This window comes from Ixodes scapularis, unplaced genomic scaffold, assembly GCF_016920785.2.
Source record: "Ixodes scapularis isolate PalLabHiFi unplaced genomic scaffold, ASM1692078v2 PGA_scaffold6__148_contigs__length_123643588, whole genome shotgun sequence".
NCBI classification, from domain to species: domain Eukaryota; kingdom Metazoa; phylum Arthropoda; class Arachnida; order Ixodida; family Ixodidae; genus Ixodes; species Ixodes scapularis.
In genome coordinates this window covers 84,117,767-84,140,371 of record NW_024609881.1, presented here as the reverse complement: position 1 = coordinate 84,140,371, position 22,605 = coordinate 84,117,767, and the positions used below count along the sequence as shown (strand labels likewise).

The 22,605-nt window shown below is 46.0% G+C and overlaps 1 protein-coding gene across 2 annotated transcripts in view; it reads right to left on the bottom strand.

Annotated features, from left to right (window-relative positions):
• Window positions 1-1,413: 1,413 nt before the first annotated feature.
• LOC8029137 (17-beta-hydroxysteroid dehydrogenase type 6) overlaps window positions 1,414-22,605 on the bottom strand; it is a 37,199-nt gene continuing 16,007 nt past the window's right edge. For both annotated transcript variants that reach the window (XM_029993885.4, XM_040205576.3), the window contains 4 exons: window positions 15,516-15,728; window positions 12,652-12,837; window positions 8,804-8,936; window positions 1,414-2,584 (listed from right to left, as the gene is read on the bottom strand). In XM_029993885.4, coding sequence (XP_029849745.1) covers window positions 2,242-2,584; window positions 8,804-8,936; window positions 12,652-12,837; window positions 15,516-15,728 — 875 coding nt within the window. In that variant the 3' untranslated portion in view covers window positions 1,414-2,241. The remainder of the gene's footprint in view (window positions 2,585-8,803; window positions 8,937-12,651; window positions 12,838-15,515; window positions 15,729-22,605) is intronic.

Here is a 22,605-nt window from a genome sequence, read left to right as displayed (position 1 = left end):
GACAAAAACACGTACAAAGCATAGACACAGAGAGGTCCTCGTGCAAGGCACTGAGCAACTTTATTTTCGCCTTCCTGGTTCCGTTCTTAGCGGTATCGATCGAGATGTAGTTGATGGTCGCGAATGGTTGTCAGTATAAGAACGGTGCCACAGAGTCCATGTTTCGCGTACTCCGTCCCATATCGTCCGATCGTTCGTCAACTAGTGCATGTCTATAAAGTACATCGACGATCTTTGGACGTTTGTCCTGTCCGTGGCTTCCTGCACCTCAATTTATTTTTTGGGTTTATAATGAACGGCGTGTGCGTGTCGTAAAAGAGCACTTCGTTATTGTACTTTTATATAAAAACAAGGACGAATACATGGTAAAGTTAAACAAAGTGCCGAGCAGTTGGCATTTCCGGGTTCTGATGTCTGCCTTGGAAACGCTTGCTTTCGGCAATTGCGGTCAATTTCACTGAAAACAATAGTTTTAGCCTTTGTTTAATTTAAGTAAGTTTAAATCGCTATAATTCTAAAGTGCTATAATGAGCACCGATAGTTCTTCTTTCATGCAGTAATCTCGGCGTAAAATGAGCTTATTTATAGAGTCCAGGAGGGACCTTTACGGTACTTTGCTATGACGTGTACCAGCTAACTAGACGGTCAAGTGACGCTCTTCTGCAATGAATGACAACAAGGAGGGAAAGAAGAATGTAAAATATACACTATTGATACTACATGCACGCAAGGCGCATGCACGTGGATTTCTTTGATAGCCGCCAGGCGGGGCGTTCACACTGTGTCGCTTGGAATGATATTTTGTCTTTATGGGTCATAGTTAGGTTGGGACTGGCTTTTTCCGCGTTGGTTTATTATTCATTTGCTTTTCGACACGTGCGGGTTCTTCATATTTATACGCTCTTGTAACCGCACGTACGCAAATTTACGTTCATCAACAAGGTCTAACAAATACTGCGTTAACGATATTTCTGCAAGCAATTCTTCTTTCCCATCTCACTTCCTCTTTATCTCTCTGCATCTCTCTCTTTTTCTCTCTTTCTACCCTGAGAACGTTAGTATCACATACGCCTATAGGCAAAAATATGCAGGTACATTTATGAACCCAGGACGGCTGATTACCAGAGCATCAGCTGTTCGATGAGCATGTAAAATTAACAAATGAATGAATGATTGAATGAAAACGAGGCCACGACTTCTGAGGCGCGCACAAAGTGTTCTTGACGTACCTAATGAAAACACACGTTTTGATCCAGCGTGCTTATCAATGGTTATCTCGTGGTGACGTTAAGTTTGGGGGGTGGGCCACTGTGCTTCCACGTTAAAATGAGGGACCAATGCAAATCATTAAAGACGAAAGGTAACTTTCCAAAATGCTCTTTCGATTTTTGGGGTCTGTGGAGGAAGGGGCGCTTCGAAGTCGTGTGTTTATTGATGAGTATAGAAGACCAGACTGCTGGGGAGGGCACGTCTTGGTATAGCAGAAAAGGCAACGATGGCACAAAAGAACGAGGGAAGAGAAAGAAGGTTGAGTCTTCGAGGCGTTTTGACCCTACCATTCTTCTCATTGATACTTGAAAAAAAAAAAAAAAGGCGCCTTCTGGAAGTTTTGAAGCGGTAGCCGATGTTTCGCTAAGAGACAGCTCCCACAAGTGTAGCAATGGCAGCGGAGGTTTCCCTATAAAACAGATTCTTTGGCGCCATCCAGGAGTAAGAACTCCCGGATATCTCCGAAAATTCGTTAAAAGACACAGGCTCTGCACCAAAGCAACAACAACAACAACAAGGGAGCGAAACTTCGGCTGACGCTCCGAGGCTTCCAGTAGGTTCCCTTTGAAGGTGCACGTTCCTATACCGGCTTCGGCTACACTCCGTGATTGGCTTAACTACTTAAGCGGCAGTCTCACTGCTTATACATCATACAAAAGACCGCCTGCAGACATGGTCTCAGGGGTATTCCTTCCTTGTAGGGCCACCCTGTCACGTTGGCCATACGAAAACTGTCTGCGGACATAATCGAAGCAGAAAGCATATGTACGAAGAAAACATACTTCAGCCGTGCTTGACGTGTGTCCGCAGATCTTTCTGTTATAATGTCGGCAGATCGGGTCTTTTGTAGGATGTTTGAGCAATGTGATTGGGGATGTTGGCTACTGTATCAACGTTCGTCCGCTACCACGACAGGTCTCCAGAAGCAGACGGCGAAGGAACGCGAGCATGCCGAGACACGGTCAGTCCCAATCATTCGTCCGAGATGGACCTCCGTATTTCGCTCTGGTTGATGGAGCAGAGAATCCGGTCCACTGTGGTCGGCGCCAACATGCGGAACAGGCTGAACCGGAACCGGTCGCCCGTTCCGCCACAGAAGTAGCTCCGCTTGGGTCTCCTGGAGCTGACGGCGTGCACCATGTTGTCCACGACCTCGTAGAGTTCGTCCCTGCACCGCCTCGCCAGGAACTCGAGGCAGCGGGACCGGAACGCCTCGAAGTAGTTCTTGCCGTAGGTCTCGCGCACCGACTCTGGACTGTCTTGCCAGGCTTGGTCCATGGAGCACTGGATCTGCTCGGGGAGCGCCATCTTGGTTCTGGGTAGAAAAAGGTCGTGACGTTTGTCTGTATTGGCCGGGAGATCGAACCATACTCCAACACACTGTTTTCAAACAAGGCTGCGTTTACCCCCCACCAGGTGTGGGCACTGCACATGCGCAGAAACCAGATTTGCAAGAGATCTTCGCACGCGCAGTGCCGACAGCAGCATCACTGCAGTGACACGACGTCATAGAGTTGAGTTAGTGTATAGCGGGCGCTTTGTCCGGCTTGCTTTGAAGTTTGCACAGATCTCGATGTTAATTCAACACAAGGTCTGTGGATTGAATTATTTATAACACCAATGTTGTAAAGAATCTATCGAGCGTGGATCTTATACGAGGGCGAATCTGATACGAACATGATGGCGGCAAAACGGCGATAACGGAAACATGATTACATCCGGATATTTTTAATTGTGAACTAGTCCCTCCAGGTTATCAGATTACACTAAATGATCGCTCATCTCGAGGCGGAAGAGTGGCAATTACTGCAAAAGCTAATGTTACCTGCTCAGGTTTGGAAGCAATTGAGAACCACGAAAGCGTGTGGTTAAAGGTATACCATCAGAAAAGTAGTTTTTGTTCTTGTTGTTGTCTACAGAGCCCCGAATGCGTCTGGTGTTTCCTTAGAGGCGTATGACTACTTATTTGTGATTAAAACAAAACACAAGTTCTGGTGGTTGGCGTTTTTATGCTCCCGGAATAGACTAGAATATCTTAAATCTGGCGTCGTCTTACACTCATAATGAGTCAATTCACCTTCACCTTCTTTGCAACCTAAATCTTGTATAGGTTGTTACACAACCAACCCGTGTTACATAGACAACTTCTTCTGTACCAAATTTAGATTTTGTAAGCCCTTCTTTGCCTTGCAAGGTCAGCATACATGAAGGTATATGAGACTATGACCTTGTATCGCTTGTTTTCTGTTTTGCCGAAGCTAAAGAAAAAAATGCATCACGTAACTTAATACGGGATTTCTCTCGAGCGGACAATGTTAGTATACTTGATGATCTTCAACATGCTTTGATTTGTTCAGTAATTCATCCGGAAATACGGAATCCCTTTGGGTTAGGCTAAAGGATTAAGCGCTTTGTCCCCGAAAGAAAGGTAACTATCAACCGGCCGGACCCTTGGGTATTGAGAGAAGTGATGCACTTGAAGAGGCGGATTAAAATAATCCGACGAAATAAAGCCCATAACTCGCACTCTTTTCAAGATCCGTGTTCTACTTTAAGGATGAAAATAGAAGACGGTCGATCAGCGTCCTTTTCCTGTAGTCAAGAAACATTTATGAGGAATTCTCCGCAAAAAATGTTGGTGTTACTCGTCTCCCTCACCTGCAGTGTTTAATAATAAAAAACAACAACAACACATGATCATATAGACAACTTAGAGAATGTATGTACCGATCTAAACCGATATTTCCAGTCCGTATTTACTAAGGGTGCAAACGCAGCCAACCTGCGTATTACCCTAAATTTATAATGCACCTGTCACGTCCGAAATATCAGTGTCTGTACAAAGTATTTTTCCTATGTTTCTTAACCGAAACAACAAAAAAATCAGAGGACTCCTGAGCACTTGTTATAAGTTGTGAATGCGAAAGCATGAATGTCGTTCTTCAGCTCAGCCGTTACGGACGCCGCCGGCTCCTGGGAATTTTTTTCCGCCGGCTCCTCGCCTTGTTCGTGGTTACAGTCGCCGCCGGCACCGCTCCATGGGACCAGTTAATGCTCTCGCATTAAAATCATGTGGTCCTCATGAAATTCCTGCTGCATTTATGAAGAGGTATGCCTAATGAATTTCAATGTTCTTATGCGTCATATTTAAGTCCTCCTTGCAGGATAAGATTGTTCCGAGTGACTAGGCTTCACGCGCGCGTGGCACCACCTCATAAGGTTGGTGGTATAAGCTCTGCATTTCAAACTACAGACGGATATAATTAACATGCATATCTTCCAAGCTCCTCGAGCACACAGTGAACAAGCACATCATCGATTACCTCGAAAGCTATACATTTTTCGACGACTCCCAGCATGGCATCCGACGCAGCCGCTTTACAATCACCCAGCTTATTCGGACTATACATTAATTGGCCAGTGTTATCAATGATAAAGGACAAGTCAATGCGACCTTTATCGATTTTTGAAAGGCCTTTGATACCGTGCCCCAGAACGCATTGCTTATGAAGTTAAAAGCATGACGGTACTTGTTCTCCCCATTTGGATGTTTTTTCTTGAGTCCCCCGGGAATTAGTTTTAAGGCCATTGTTAGTTCTTGTCTATATAAATGATATTGTTAAGGACATCGATCAAAGGATTGAGATCAGGCTTTTTGCCGATGATTGCGTTTTGTACTCTAAAGTGGGAAATGTTGAGAATCAAGCTATGCTCAATAACGCTCTTTCTGTAATGTCTGGTTGGTGTGAAAAGGGACAAATTAAACTTAATTAAAAAAAAGAAAAGCCTGCATTACCTTTACAGTGCACACACAAAAAAACAACAACAACAACAACAAGAACAAGGAGTCTTATGACTATGTTTTTAATAGCTCTCTAGTTTCCAGGGTCGACCACGTAAAGTACTTGGGTGTAACACTCTCGCCTAGCCTTAGCAGGGTTATGCGCCAAGATAATATATATTCACTTGCCTTTCAAAAACTTTGTTTTATAAAGAGGAGACTTAAACTGGCACCAGCACCAACAAGCTTGACTGCACACAAAACTCTGATTACACTAGTTTTAAAATAAGCCACTGCGGTATGGGATCCGTGTGCCAAAATCGACTCTTCTAAAATTTAACGTATTCAAAACCAGAGTTTACGCTTCGTAATGGCACATACAAAAACAGAACGATTCTATTTCTTAAATGTTGTCATTGTCAAATATTGAGTGGGTGTGTTCCCGATGTAAGCTATCTAGACTAAATGGACCCTTCCACGTACCTAATCCCTCCATTCAAACACTCCACAAGAACAAACAAATCGCACCACATCCGAGCGTTTCGATCGCCGTCCAATGTGTTTAAATATTTTTTTTTCCTTTAACAGTATATGACTGTAACATTTTACCAAGTGAGGTAGTTGAATGCCCTACGGTTGAAGAATTCGCCCATGCCTGTTCTTGATTTTTTTAAATGTGTTGCGCTTGCAGAAATCCTTAGAAGTCATTTTGTATAGCATATATACTGCTTTGTTTTTTGTTAGTGCTTTAAAATTGTCATGAGTCATTCCGTGGTGTTGTATTTTATTACTATTTTGGTTCTGTAGTGGTTATGGCGTTACCTATTTGTTGATTGCTTCTGTCGCTGTGCTACTTTATATTGCGGTTTATTGCCTTTAGACATGAACGTTAATGGTTGTAAACTGTCTATATTGTCCCACCCTGCTTGGGCCTGCAAATGGCCTGCAGTGTAACGAATGTAAAGAAAAAATTAAAACAAAGAAGCACAGATTGGACAAGAGCGCTGCGTCTGCTTTCGGATAGTATTTACTTTGTGCTTCACTGACTGAACACGACACTCCACCGTACGCTGACGCAGCGGTCGGTTACGTCATCCGAACGCTGCGACAAAAAACACAAATAATTTATGACAATTATGTTGTTGTTGTCCCCATGGGTTAAGTTCTCAACGTATGCACTAGGAGCGCGACGATCGGTTGGATCTCCTCTCTAATGGCTGCCACCTCCAGGAAGCAAAGAACATTATTTGTAAGTAAGGTGTTTGCAGCTATGGCCTCTGAATGCCGCCATTTTGGCGCTGGTGTGTGTCGTCATGCTGACCGCCAAACAAGTATTTTACAAACTCTCAATGAAACTTCGATAACTCGAAGCCGACAAGTCTCTAAGGGAATCATTGTCGATACAGACTGGAAATAGATGCGTTGTTCAGAGTGCATGCTTACAAGGAGCTTTTATTTATCGTCTGACAAGAAAAACTATTCCGATGACGTAAAATGCGCGTTTCTTTTTTTTCTTTTAACCCGTTATTAGCGCGCCTTTAGCAACGACGGATTCCGATGTAACCGTACCAGTGAGCGCCTACTTTACTGCATTCGCGCGGTGTTGTGAAGTCGTAATCAGACCGCTCATACACTGATCAACCAAAACATTACGACCACCCCCTACACTATGTAAATGAGCGCGCCCAGCTGACGGCCATCCGCGCATTATTGTCTATCATCTGCTGATGAGGATGGTCTCTGATGGTGGCAGTATTAATACTTGGGGTATCTCTGGGACCTGTGGTTGTTGAAGAGCGCACTATGAAAGCTGTGGACCGTGTCAACATGCCTGTGCTAACCAGTTACACCCATTCATGGCTTCTGACTTCCACACCGGAACCGGAATCTTCCAACAAGACAACGCTTCTTGTCACTAAGTCAGAATTGTGCTAAAGTGGTTTGAAGAGCACGGTGATTGTAGTGTCTAGTTTCACCTAGTGTTTGAACTCTGGAACTTCCAGCAGCCGAATGAACATCGACTACCGAGATGCATGCCGGGATGGGCCTCCCACGGCATAAGGGGAGCACCACAGTGTAACCTTCAACAATCCTATGTAATCTCAGTATTAAGCGGTGTTAAAGCCACTGCAATTGGGAATTCGATTTGATGTCCTGGCCACCTAACTCACCAGATATCACCTGGGTGCCAGAGTCAAAGCTTACAAACCACATGCTCGTAATCTACAAGAATTGCGCAACCGGTGCTCGCAGTACAATCCTCTTCAGCTAATGCATCAAAAACTGGTAGAATCCATACCGAGACGGGTTGTTACTGTTTTGCTTGCCAAAGGTGGATCAACACGCTATTAGGTGGATGGTCACATTGTTTTGACTGATCAGTGTACCGTTTGTAAACGAACGCTCTTAAAATTCTTTAAAACGGCCCGCAAAAAAAAAAAAAAAAAAACAAGTTTTATCAACGTATTGCGTTGCGATATATTACAAAGTTGCAAGTAGGTGGTAGCAATTTTGTGTTAAAAGGTAAAAAAAAAGGAAAAAGGAAAAAGAAAAGAAACATAGATCTGTTTTGGACCGTCTACGCCTCCACTTCGCGGACGGTGTACGCGTAGTGAGATGTGCCGCCGACAGATGGCGTACGCCGTGTCGAGATAGCCCCGGCCGATTCAGGTTATGATATCAGACGATCCCGCAAAAAAAAAAAAAAAAAAAAAAAAAAATCAAATCGACCGGCGTTCTGGATGCCGCCAAAATGGCGGCATCCAGAGACTCCCTCGACGCGGCGTACACCATCTGTCTGCAGCATTTCTCACTTGACGTGCATCGTCTGCGAAGTGGTGACGTAGATTGCCCAGAACAGGTTTCTGTTATCATTTTTTTATTGAACAAGGTAAGTTCATTCCATGATATTTTTTTTTCACAGCAAGTTCTCACCAATTGTTTGCACCTCTGTATAAATTTGTGGCGGAACACGTGAAGAAACCAATTTTTGCGGGTCGTCTATAAAGCGCCTTAAAACCGTTTGTTTCCATGCTGTATATCATACAAAAGACACGGTCTGCAGACATGATGACAGAATTATCTGCGCACACACGTAACGCCTGTTCGGAGCATGTTTGCTTCATATATAATATGCATGTTTCGAACATATCTAGAGGCAGTCTTTATAGAGTTTTAGGCAACCGTTTTTGCACATGCGTTACTGTACGATGAACCCTCCGGTACGAATTGGGCGTGTGCTAATCTTCTGCGCTAGCGCATGCGCAGTTCGTACCGAAGGGTCCGTCGTCGCGTATCGGATGTGCAAGAACTGCCCAAGCAGCACAGAGTTGGCCAGTCATCGGCCAATGGCTGGCAATGGTCCTTGGCCAAGTGGCCAGACAGTGGCCAGAGACTGGCCGGTGACTGGCCTTTATCTGGCCACTGGCCAATGGCCACTGGCCATCAGCCATCGGCCAAGCATTGGCCAATGAATGGCCACTCTCTGGCCACTGGCCAAAAGACCATCGCCGGACATTGGCCATTGCTTGGCCAAAATTCGTGATGCTTGGGTGTTCCCTAAACCTCCCTAACGTCCGGTACGATGATCCTGTCAGATTGGTCACATATGACCAATCTGGCAGGACCGCCACACAAAGGAGAAACACACCTCGGACAGTGTTTGGAGGCTGTCTTTTATATGGTGCAGTAGCCGTGTGACCATGCCCACAAGTCGTAGGTGGAGAGTTTTCGCCGGATCTGTGTGCCTCTCACCTGTACAGCACGGGCTCGATGGTGGAGACGACGATGCTCCACTTGCGCATCTCGCGCCGGAGTCCGTCGGCGAAGGACACCACCGCGTGCTTGGACATGCAGTAGTACGCCAGGCCTGGGTACGTGACGCGCCCTGGACGATTCGCAGAAACGCTGTTATATAACGAGTATTATCATTACTATTGCTTTTTTTCCCCCCTTCGTGTAGCTGGATTTTTGACATTGACAGATATACGTCTCAGGCTCCGTATATAGTTGCCAAAAAAGAAGAAAAGATAAATACATTTTTTGGCAACATGACGCATTGTCCCTGCCGCTCGTACCATGCGACGACAAAAGAATATCACGACAAAACGGAGAGCACCTAAACCAACGTTTTTTGTTGTTCTTTGTCTCGAGTTTAGGATATATCATATATGCCATTGTAAACGTCAGATTCCGTAAAAAATGTATACAGGGTGCTTGAAATACCGAGGATCAATCTAAGATGGGTCGTCAAAATGGGCGCCTGCACGTAGATGTCTAAACGTTTCGTCAAAGGCGTATTTCACAGGTGGGTTTTACTTTGTAAAATTACAAAGCGTAACTCCCTTTTTGTAAAAAAAAAAAAAAAAAAAAAAAAAAAAAATGAAAGAAAAGAAATAGGACCAAAAAACTTGTCAGGGTCAACGGTGGACGACATTAAGTCGAGGGGCGGGGCGTGTTTGGAGCACGTATCGATAGATGGCGCTAACTCCTTTTCCAGCTTGCTAAAAAAAAAAAATCGAGACTGTTTGCGACGATCCTTTTCTAATAAAAGGAACATAATCTTTTTATGATGTAATTTTGGCTTAAAATTAAATGCAAACGTTTATAGCAAAACTTAAAATAAAAATGAACGAAAACGCGGTTGCATAACTACGGCGCTCCTGCTGCCGACAGATTTCCCCTGAGTGCCGTGTGCTTTCTTTCGCTCTTCGACTACACTACTGTAGGCAAACTGTAGGATACACTTTCCGACGCTGCTCCCGACGCCATCTATCAATACGTGCACCAAACGCGCCCCGCCACTCGACTCGGTCGTCTGCGTCACCGTCCGCCGTAGACCCTGGCAAGTTTTTTTGGCCCTATTTATTACAGAGAGGGAGCTACGCCTTGTAATTTTACGAGGTAAAACTCACTTGTGATATACACCTTTGACGAAAGGTTTAGATTGCTACGTGCAGGGGCCGACTTTTACGCCCGATTTTAGATAGAACCTCGACATTTCAAACACCCTATATTACCAAGTAAAAAAAAAAATCAAGTGAATAAACGTAATTTAAATACGGCTTTTCTGTGCTATCACTTCGACGAAAAATATTGAGGCACTGGGCTCTGGACTCATGCACCTGGCGCCTGATATTTCGCAGAATAGACCCTCACAAAATTCGCCTTCTGCGCGCTGACATCTTTGTCTACTGTATTAACACTGCGAGTTGGGCTAGTTAATACTTATGTATGGTGGTAAATACGACAAAAAAAAACAACAACAACAAAGACACAGGGACAGAAAAAGAAGTACACAGGACGAGGCGTAACTTGTAACTGAGCTTTACCGAAGGAAACATAAAAAGAAGAATAAAACCGCACATGTGCAAAGATGATGGACGTTCATTGACCACCTGGAAAGCCTGCCGTCACTGTTGAGTGAGCGTAGCTTGACCGATAAAAGCCTGCTCCTTATCGGATAGGCCCGCAGTGGTTCTCAAATGGGGGTCCGCGGACCCTTTGAGGTCCACGAAGGCTCATCAGTCAAGCCCGATAATAAGGATGGTCTTTTTTCAGATTGAGAAGAAACGTTCCAAGTTTCGCGCGGGTTTTCTTGCGTATATGTCAATAAGAGAAGTCTGAATTCACACTAGCCGTTAGTTACATCGCTACCATAATCAACCCATATATCTCCCTTCCTTTGACCACGAACGGGGCTCTCCATCATCTCCGCCGATCCACAAGGGGTCCGCAAAATCTCAAGGGTTGAGAACCACTGGGATAGGGCAGCAGAAGGAGCACTGATACACACATTCGTGCCATGGGCCCTTATCATGAATGCCTCATGTATCTCGCGTTCCAATTTTTTTTTTTAAAATATTCCCACAATCTTGGTTCTGTCGAACCCGACCTGGCACTCACACCTATCACAATGTACAGCCAAGTGGCCAGACGGGGGTGATTGCGGCGGAGTGTTCTTTCATTCTATCATTATCGCACCTCCCCGTCTGGCAAACATTAATCCTACCGCAAGACGGGGGACCTTGTAACCACTAAGCCACATTGCCAAAATTTGGTGGCATGACGCTTGCCGCACACCCCTCCGCATCTCCCGGCACTCCTGCAATGTTTATTCTTTGGCATAGCTAAAAAAATTCGTCTAAAAAAAAAAACAAAAAAACTACAGGAGTGCTAAACTTCTTCGCCAGCTTTTCGAGGTTGCGAGAGACCTTATGTACACAAGGCAGGACAAGAGGTCCACTGGGCCGTGGAACACCTTCTGAGCATGCGCTGTAATTTTGTAGTGCGGTACATCAGACACTGCACATGCTTCCGCAACTCATTGACTCGGCATTTGTTTCGCCCGGGTGATACGCGATGGCAAGGTTTATACGGCGAGTGCTCCAAAATGCGTCTTCTGCCATAGCCTTCTCTATACTCGCAAAGCCTGGCAGTTCGACGACGGAACCATAGAGTGCCCGGTCGCAGATTTGGAGCGCGAGAATCTGGTAGCACAGAGCACCAGAAAGTCACTTCTCGGGGAACCTGGCCGTCAGCGCACAGCTTTTGCAGCGGCGAGAAACCGGAACACACTTGTTCGCTCGGGAGAAGTGTGTTTCGGCGTCTCGCCGCAGCGGGGCGCCAGTCACGTGACTCTCCTCTCATCCGTTGTCTGCCGCTCCGCCTCTTCCATTTCGGCGGCCACTTCTCGTGGCGATCTGCTAGGCTCTGTCAGTATATAAGAGGCTATGCTTCTGCGCACTGGAACTTAAGAAGGAACACGCCCGTCAACGGGCAACATAAAGAACGCATAGGGGACGCGCGATAACGAAGCTCGCGGCGTCATTGGTTGAGGTCGGGGGCAGACAAAAGCACGTAAGGGCGTTTGAGGGGTAAACAAACGCACGAGGTGCGCAAGGAGCGGACGAACGTTCCAAAGCCCAGTAGACAAAGATGGCGGCACGCAGAAGGTGATTATAAAAAAAAAAAAAAAAAAATCACAGGGTATCTTATGTTATCCTTAAGACGACTTGAAGGCGAAAGCTGAATTAAAGAAAGACACATGATTTACTTTGTTTCACGTACTCTTTTTTCACATTCTCTTTTATGACATTATTCGCTTTATGGTTCTTAATTCCCATTGATTCCTCTTACTTCTGTTTAATTACGCTTAATTCACTTTAATTCCTCTTAATTCGCTTTGTCATCCTTCTTAATTTAATTGCGTCTAATTCGCCTGAGTGGTCACGTAAACGTTTTTTGGTGCATTTCTGTCGCCGACGTGTTTTTCGCTCAAGTACTGTGATGGTCGACCCGAACGATGAGACATAGCGATTACCAATTCTTTACTGCGGACGCTGTGAATGATGCCGCGGTATTTTGATCAAAGTATTATCGTATTCCCCGATCTGTTCAATGACCCGGTATGGAAGATCCCGACAGAAAACGTCTACCGAACGTGACGTCACAATTCGGTGGAGCCAGACAAGTAGCGGCCAAAGTGCATCGTCACGGCGGGAGGAATCGTATGGTTGTCTTTTTAGACTTAGGCTAGGTGGCGCAAGCTACCGCCCGATACAAAGGGTTGAGCCATTAGCGCCGGTAGTAGGAGTTCTCACCCGCCACACTGGCCACGATGACCACTCTGGCGTTCTGGGTGCGCCGCAGGAACGGCAGCGCCATCTTGACGACGTTGACGACGCCGAACACGTTCACCTCGAACAGGTAGCGGACGCTGTCGCTGCTGCCCCATTCCAGCTCTCCGGCCGACATCATGCCGGCGTTGGCCACCACCGCCCACAGCGCTGCAATCGACATCGCGGCCGAGGGGTGAGTTTACTCTCTTACACTCTTAAGGCCCGTTCACACTTGCGACTTGGGACAGTCGCTGGAGCGACTAGCGACAAGCGACTGGCGACCACCAGAGTTCACACCTGATTGAGCGACCGACGAGTCGCCAGGCTCGCTGCCAACTAATCAACACCTTTTCGAGCCGGCTGAAAGGTTTTTCTGATCAAAGGTGCCGGCAGGAAATAACAAGAAAACGTAATGGTGCTTCGGAAACCGTGATATTGTACGTACCTGCCACGCCGAAAATGTCGCCGATCTCGTTTTAGGCCTGCAGCTTTTTGCCCCGATCCTTGTGGTCGGGGTGCCGCTTATTGTAAAGAAACAAATAGTCTGACAGCATTAATAAGAGCTTCCGCGCAGAACTTCATGCCAGTGACCGTCGCAGCGCGCGCGTCGCAATTTCCCGCGGGTAGCAGTGCCGGATGTAAACAAACGCACACATCACTTCCTACGAGACGACGAGACTCTCTGATTGGCTCCGCCGTCCAGCGACTCGGTTTTGCGACTTGAGAAATCGGTCAGGGAGCGACTGCCCAAAATCGGTCGCTACCGACCTGTTTTGGCCGCTCCGCGACTAAAAAACAGTCGCTAGTCGCTGGTCGCTCCAGCGACCGTCGCAAGTGTGAACGGGCCTTTACACTCTTTCGAGACTCGGGAGGTCGAACTTCCTTTTTAACGGTTTGTCTTATTTGTATGGAATTTTGCGGGGCATATATTCATAACTGGGATAGAGGATGACATGCAATGTTGTACGTTTATAAGTTTGTCCTTCAAAGTCTTACGTAATAGTGCATCAAATTAACACTGCGCACCCGAGGAAGACCACCGTTTTCAAAAAGGTAATCATAATGGCCAGTTCCTTTGGTGAAACATACACAGGATTTCGTGTTTTCGGAGTTTATTTCTCGGGAAATTTGGAGAATGTTTTTTTGGAGTTCATATTTTTTTTTTTTTTTGCTGCTGAAAATTCGACGTTTATCGGAGTTTATTTTTGTTAGATTCCCAATTATCTCAAATTCGAAATATATTTTACGAAATTCACAATTAAAAAAATAAATAAAGTCTGGGTACCATGATCCGATGTTCTGAAGGGGTCTTGATCAGCTAAAAGGCAAGCCCCCTTTGTCAGTAGAGTGAGGCTTCAAAGGAATCTGAAGTGGCTCCTCTCAGGACCATGTGCTCTTATAAAGTTTATTTGTAAAATTTGTAAATATTTTGTATCGTCTGTTTTTTTTTTTCTTTTTATTTCGTCGTTGTGACTTTGAAATTTTGAGTTTTTCGGGTAAATCCGATTTGACAAATAATTTACGGCGAGAATTTTTCGTTTTTTTTTTTTCGGATTGCGGAACCCTAAACATACGGTGTAACACCCCTGTCACTAGGACATGAAAATGCATTACTAAATTTATACTATTTAAAAATATTTTTAAACAAGTTAAAATTTCTGCATCTATTAGGTTGAATCTTCTGCAGCTTTTCATAACAAAATACCACGAAAAGGCAGAAAGTAAAGTTACAACCGCATTTCTTACAAAATTCCAGCACATAAACGGAAAAAAAGCTGGCTTTACATTTCAATTTGTTATCAAATAATAGTTTCTCTGAGCCGAGATTTGTCGCAAAAACGTGAAACAGATAAACGTGTCTGAAACTTCAGAAAGTTGCACTTTAGATGGTGCCGACATGTCGAACAGGATTTATTAAAAGAACAAAAATACTTCAGTTACAGGACTTACACTTTCTGACAACATTCATCAAGATATTTGAAAGCTGATAAAACTACTTGCTAAAAATGTGACTTCAAAACTAAGGCTGGTGCTGAGTCACACATTTACTTTTGAGTTGATTGCACGGTTGTGACTGCTCACTACGAGATAACATGCAGTTACACTGGCGCCGTCTGTACGCTAGCCCTGAAACAGTTCCAATGAATTGATAGATGGTAACGTGTGCACCCTTTATAACGGGCGGTAGCTTGCGCCACCTAGCTATAAAAACCAAAAGTAATATTTTTCCTCTTCGCCGATTTCCTTTTCCGCCAGTTTGCTTCCGAACTGCTACATATTTTCTTTAAATTTTTTACTCATCATTCTTTTATCGTGGGCTCTAAATAATTATATTAGTCTAATAGGCGACCATTTCTCATAGGTTGTGCGTATATGTTGGATCACGCAACTACTGCAAATGCCTTTGTAATACGCAGATGCCAAGACTTCCAGTGCTGTTTGCTTTTGCTTTTTATTTTCTACCCTGCTCAAAAGTAACTGTGTGAACCAGCCTTTATGGTCACAATGCGTCATTAACCTCTCCAGTGCTTCCCACCCAGATACATTAAATAAAGGGCAGTTCCGCTTCCTGCCACCACACGTATGGCTGTCGAACATCCTGGCCAAGATTTTCGCAGCCCGGAAGAATGGGCCCAGTTCGGAAAGTGAGAAAACGGTAATGACTAAATTGACCGTCTGCATAGTATCACGGGCCAACTCGTGTCTTTGACGTCACGCCGCTCTCCCCGCAGCACGGGGCATGCGCACACACTTCGCTCTTGCAAAAAGCCAAACGAGCTTCTGCGCACGCGCAGTGACCCCAACTCGTGTGGTCAAGAACGCTTGTTTGGAAAGCAGGTGCTCACCTCTGGTTCCGAGCTCTCCTGCGAGAGTCTTAGCGGCCCGTCGGATGTGGTCCTCCTTGGTCACGTCAAGGTGGACGACCCTGAGGGACGGGGAGCAGAAGTCTCGGAGCATGGTGGCTCCCTCTGAACTCGGGTTCAGGCATCCGGCTAGCACTTGAAATCCGCCGGCGTCTAGGCGCTTGGCTAGCTCATGGCCGAATCCGGTGTCGCAGCCTGCGACACGGGTCGAGGAGACGCAACATAAATATATGGGCTCCGTACTTTCGTTTCTGGGGTTCATGTAATGCGGAGCATGGTGGAAGTTCCCGTCAGGTTCGACCACTTTCGTTTTCTAAATGTGAAACGTTCTTTGGCTGCGTGTTCGGCCTTTCTTGAAAACCAAGAGTGAAGCCCGAATAAAAGCGTGGCCGCGAGGCTCGACGCCGATTGGTTGACGTGTGGTAGGAGGAGTGAGGTGCTCGACGCTGATTGATTTCGAGACGTACCAAGTCAATTAAATGCACAAAATTTGCTGCGCGATGTCTTGGCCGCTAAATTCAGAGGATTAAACAGGTCACGTCTCCACAGCGGCAGCGTGACCGCCGCGGTCATATGATGTTTGACGTCTGCCGTTGTGTCTCAACGTGACGCTAAAAGTAGCTAGTCTTCCTCTATAACGTATTTTACGTTACATAAAAACAAGGTGCTGATATAGACGTATTTGATTTGGTTGCGAGCATTTGCTCTGCCAGCGGGATCAAGGCTGTCACGCAGAATCCGGTTTTAGGAGCGGCCAGAGCCCTTTACACTGGAAGAGTTCGGCAATCTTTTTAACGATTCCGTCCGTCTAGCAATCACGACTGGAAGTCTGGAAACCGGGAAATAGAAAGTTCCATCCGCCATGTTGTTGACGGAAAACAAACCCTGACCCGTATCTCAATAAGATAACACGCCATATTCTGTTATCGCGAAGTCGGCTTGTTTTTGTTGCGGGCCACAAGCTCCGCCAACTGGTCAAACTCTCAAAGAAACTAGATTAAAGCTTAGTTAAACTAGTTCTCTTAACTGTCATTAAGCCAACGACAATTGACTCAACCACGATCGGTCGGAGTTACACGGCTGCACCAACTGTAATTGAGCCGGGCGATAATCGAGTTCAACCGACCTTAGTTAACTGGGTTCGCCCAAATAGAGCTAAAAATGGCGGCGTCCTCCGCACTGCTGCCCATGGCCAGCGCCAGCGAAGCACTTACTATTGTGGAAAATTGGACGAGGTATCTAGAAAGTAGCGTAGCAGAAAATATTGTCCGAAAATGTATGATTCGGGGCCAGAGCTGCCGCTAGAACGATCACGGCACGTCGCAGAAGCCTAAGCTCGGCGAGGGCAGCCATAAAGCACAATAGCTCCTAGTAGCAGAATAACGCAGCCCCTTGATTCCTTGATTCGTGTGTTTTGCCGACGACATGGCCGAAAACATGGCCGACTAAGCAGCTCGGCGCGAGTCGCGTGGTACTCACGGTTCCAGGAGGCGCCCGCCCTATGGGAGAACACACGGAGACCGACGCAACACGGCTGATTAAAAAAAAATAAAGGCCGAGTTCACACCTTTCGAAACTAGTCTGTCGTGAAGTTGGTAAAACACTAAACACTTTATACAAGTTTTCATAATAATGGATCCGTGTGAAAAGTTTTGAGAAGGCAATTTCCAAGGCAGTGACATTTGAAGCAGACGACTTTTTTACGCAGCGGAGATGGACTTTATGGGTTGGTCGGAGCGGGTCACCTGAGAGGTGGGACGTTTTCTTCGCGTGTTTTCCAAACAGCGTGAGACAGTCGATGCCCATAGCTTCTATCTGCTACCTAGGGATAACCCCTCACTGCGCCGCGTTGTCTGCTGCATGATGCTGCTCAGGCAATTTTTACAGCGATGCTGTTTATGGCTAGGGTTCCGTGGATTTTTTGTGTGCGTGACCAAAAACTGTACGCTCGCACCGCCGCACGCGCACGCCTTCTCCGTATAAAACATTCTAAGTAAAGAGCCTCGAGGTACACCTAAGCACTTCTTATGAGTTGGGAATGCGAAAGCATGCACGTCATTCTTCCGCTCCCTTATTTCGTCTGCGGCGTATTTGTGTCAACGGCAAAGCGAGCGCTCTCCTCGATGCTCTGACCTTGGACGCTTCGTGTTACCGGCGCGCTGACGGACACGCAGCGCCATGAGGTGGCGGTCGTTGAAACTGACGCGCAGCGGCCAATGGGAGCCTTGTTCCTTGAAACTACGACGCACGCCAGCCAGTGGAACCGAAACCGAAATCCATCAGTTTCCCTCCACTGGGAGCTGGCTTCGCTTGGAGAAAGAATTTAAGGTGCCGCTTGGCGCGGCTTCACAGCTGATGACGTCGGCTCGCTCCACGGGACAGTTAATGCTTTCGCATTAATAGCCAAAATAAAGCGTTGACGAACGCAAGTGCTAGATGCCGTTTGTTTTAGGATTTTGCTTTAGAACAGTTACTGCTGTAGACGCCGGCACGCGCGGCGCGTGGAATACCATTCTCTGCATTCTCCTTGATGCTTTCATTAGGCAGCATTTTCAAGATCAGTAGACTTGAAGCTTTAAAGCTTTCTTAAAGATTTGCCGCTGTGCGACCCGCGCACCGCCCTCTCTTTGTCGTCGTTCCAAGCCCCCCCGCTTGCGTGCCTAGTTTCCTTTCCTTCCGCTCTCCCTGGGTGGCGGTCCCGTCGCGCGTGTCCTTTCCGCCGGGTGGCGGTCCCGTCGCGCGTGTCTAGTTTCCTCCGGCCCCTCGGGGCGGGTCTGTGTCGTGTGCTAAACAGCGTCGCGGGTCATCCACAATTATAAAATAGCTAATGATAATAATAAAAAAAAAAGCTCTTACGTGGCTCACAACTTCGCGCAAATTATTGTAAAATGTTCCTTTATTATGTCAAAAACTATACTGTCGTTCCATACATCCCCAAGATATTGATGAAAAAGCGATTAATTCTCAGGTTCCCCCTGCGTTTGTGACCGGAGTTGGAACCTCCGGGCGTTCGCCGCTAGTCGCCCAGAGATGACGTTCTAGATTGCGCTACTCTGCTTCGAAGGAGCTATATAGTGCTCAACGTTATTAGATATAATAGAATAACTACAGTGTACTAGAATACGGTGTAGTGTTTGTACCTGCGCGACTCGACAATGGAAAATTGTGAGGCTGCGCATGTAGACAACTATCGTGGGGCTGCAGTGGACAGGGCAGCGTAAAGTCGCTGCAGTCCGCACGTGCCCCAGCACATGCTTGTGCACGCAGCGCACACGCACAATCACCCATACTGACTCTACTGCCGATTAGCGCGCGTGTGTATGAAGGCACTCTACTGCCGATGCGCCAGTGTCGACACCTATCGCCATCTACACCACACTCCTCGCGCGAGCCGCTCCGGTCCCAACACTGGCCGTATTCTAGTACACTGTAATAATAGCGTTGATAATGCTCTAGGCGGCCATTGTGATGTCGGTGCCGATAAGACTTTCGTTATGTCTCTCTTGCTTGAACTCCTGTGAAACGACGTGAATATCGTTCCTTTACTCTAAAAGCAAAAACAAAGTTTATTTTATTTTTATTTAAGCGTTTGTAATGAATGAAAAGTGTGCACATAATTTAATTAGATCACTTCTTAAAAAAATGTAATGGGACATCAGTTTTGGTTTCCTTTCGGTTTCAACTGCGTCCTCTGACGCGTGTGTTAACTGGGTTAAGCCTATGTATACTGTGTACCGCTGGACAACTTGGTTGAGCTTAATGACAGCTGGGAGATGCCAATGATCGTTGACCTAATGACAGTTGAGAGCGCTAGTGTAACTGTTATTACTAATTGGCAGCACATACGGCTACTATAGGAGAGACGAAGCATCAACGCGCACGGTGGTAAGTATGACAAGGCAATCTTATTAACTCGGGCACGGCGTTTAAAGGTACTTAGAGAGGTTTAGAATAGGGGGCCCGAACGCTTTGGGACCACCGATCATCTCGGGGCGTCACATTGCGCAAGCGCAGAACTGCTGCAGTTCTGCAGTGCGACACCCCATGGGCAGCCCGGGGGCGCCGAAAGCGTTAGGTCCCGTTCTACAACTCTCCTTTGTGTCGTGTGTATGACGCTTATAACATACAGTGGAAAGTTATCTATACTCCGTCTGGCCTTTGAGCTATGGCGACGCTGGTTTATGCAGTAGATGAGGAATCTGGCAAGTCCAGTATACGACTGCCACAGCTTGGAGTCTTTAACGTGCATCACGCAGTAGTTGTGCACGAACGCACGCCGGTACGACGCTCATCCAGATCGAAACGGGCAGGGGGGTGGGGATCGAACTCTTGGGTTTTTTGCAGCGCGAGCTCTCACTCCGTGGGGTCCGAGCTGCGGCTGTGCTCTAATACGCTCGGCTACCGATCCTCGCACAGCTCGGCGTGTCGAGGTCGACGAGTTTGCCCGGCATTGCGGCAAACAGCGGAAGAGGGCTAGGTTCCCCCGCGCACGAAACGACGTTCTCACTTCTTCCTTCATCGGAGGGGCCGGACGTCCAAGTAAGAATTCTGGGCCTCGGAAAGAAGATACCGAGCTTCCTGAAGCAGGGCGCCGGTCCCCACAAAACAACAAAAGAAAAGCTGCGATGATCTTGACACCGAAAAAGAGAATTCCGCGAAGAGACGCGCCGGTTAAGGTGCGTTCAACCGCTGCAAGCTCGCAACAAAGATTTTTTTTTTTTTTTTCTTCTTGTTTACGCGTGCAGTTGGAGTCCGTACGCGAAGAAGTTGATACCATTCCTCCTGGAATGTCTCAGAGCTGCAGCCGACGTTTTTGTTTTTAGATTTCAAGGTCGCTCTCTCTCAGCATACCGTCGGCCGGTGTGTTCAGAAGGCTGGTTTGCACATTTAAGTCTGATCGAGTGCGTTCAACCAATGTGGAACGCAAGTTCGTCTGCTTGTATTGCTGGGGTTATGGTGACGTCAGAACGACGCCGAGCTCTGATTGGCTCTGACTGGAGGGATAGTGGGTAGACCTCAAGGCAACATGCTTTGAGGTCTACCCACTATCCTTCATTCAGAGCCGACCAGATTTCGGCGTTCTGACTTCACCACAACCCCTGCAATAGAAGCAGACGAACTTGTGCTCCGCATACCATCTGGAAGATGAGACGACGTCGTCCGCCACTAATGGCGGACGACGTCGCCATTAGTGGGTCCCCGACCCCGCCCCAAGCGGCAAATCTCACGCTGAAGCTTCACAAAAGTTGTCGCGAGTTCAATCAATACCACAATCAATGTGGTGCCGATTGAACTCGCTCGTAACAGACTTGTACGACACACATTATAAGGGTAGTTTCATTTGAAATCGAACACGCTTGTCGGGGTGGGTCTTTTGATTTTTTTTTTTTTTAATTTATGTAATTGCCCCATTTCTGGAAAGAACAAAACCGCTTTCCAATTTTTAAAAAAAAATATTTCGGTTCACAAAATATTACTGAGTGGAGCAGGGTGAAAATCTGTTTTTTACTCCGTGATTTTTCTGCCCAGTTCTGTACGCTGGTATGAATACGGGAAGCATACAAAACTCGCAGTAATTTTTTGTGTTCTTGTATGTTATTTTTACTATTTTTTAGTTTAAAGGAAAATACTTTTGTCCTGTCTGCACTTCCTCTAGTCCCCGTTTTCCGCGCGCTGTTTGCCTTTTCGTCAGTATGAACCAACTAACCCACATCGCCACCCTTATACTTTTGTAGTTTTGTTTATTGAGGTAAAAAATGCCAAACATCGTCTCTTTGACGATCCGGTGACATCTTCAGAGCACTGTCCCTCATGAGTTATTATATTTGTCACTTACTAAATACTATGCGGGTGTAGCCCTATACATGGGCTATCGACGGGCATAAGTTTTGTTTATTTTATTTTCACAGAATTTTTTATATAAAATTTGAAATATCCTCAAAAATGAAATCAACCTATATTTTGAACTCACTTTATTAAAAAAGGCCATTTTTTATTTCGTTCAATTTTTTTTATTATTGCTGCCGATCATATTAACTTTCAATTGGCTTGATGCGATTTCCCCCTTTTTTGTTGTATCTTCTCTAGAAGTGATCGAAATGCTCCCACGAGACAATGCGGTGACAACTCCAGAGCCTTGTAACTCATGAGTTACTATATTTCTCGCTTACCAAATACCATGCGGGTGTAGCCCTACACATAGAATATCGACGGGCATAAGTTTATTTTATTTTATTTTCACTGAATCTTTTATATAAAATTTGAAATATCGTCAAAAATGAAATTAATCGATATTTTGAACCTACTTTATCGAAAAAAGGACATTTTTATTTTGTTCAATTTTTTTTTATTATTTCGGCCGATCATATGAAATTTCAATTTGCTTGATGCGATTTCCCCCTTTTTTTGTTGTATCTTCTGTAGAAGTGATCGAAATCGCTCCCACGTTCTCAGAACAGCCAAACGCAGTTTCCGCAGGTCGCCTTCGCTTCAAGGACTATACTGCTTATTTGTGTGTTCAAATGCAGCGGTTAAATTCATTTTGATTGAGAACACTCGTGCTTGGCTACATTATATTTATTAATTTTTAATGATGGCAATTGACATTCCTTAGTCTGATATTTAGCGGTGCAGCGGATGTTCTATTATCCGATGTTTAAAGCCAGGGCACAAAGGGCGGAGAAAACGGAACGATCTCTTCATGTAGCTTCATGTAGCAAAACGATTACAGATTAGGAGTAATCTGTAATCGTTTTGTAATAATTGGATTACTTTTTTGGGGAAGCAATCATCACGGTAATTACCTTTGGAAGTAACGGTTATTTGTAACCGTTACTTCCTTCCCCTCCCGTTTCTAACGGTACCCTTTGTTCGTACGCGCTTGTATACCAAGGAATTCCGGAACCAAAATAAGAAGATATGTAGTTCCTAATTCGGTGATTCTAATCCAACACTAGAAGGTCTTAGGGAACCGTTTTTGTGCATCCCATACGGTACGATGGGCCTTCCGGTACGAAGTGCGCACATCCGGGTCTTCTGTGGTAGCGTATGCGCAGTTCGAACCGGAGAGCCC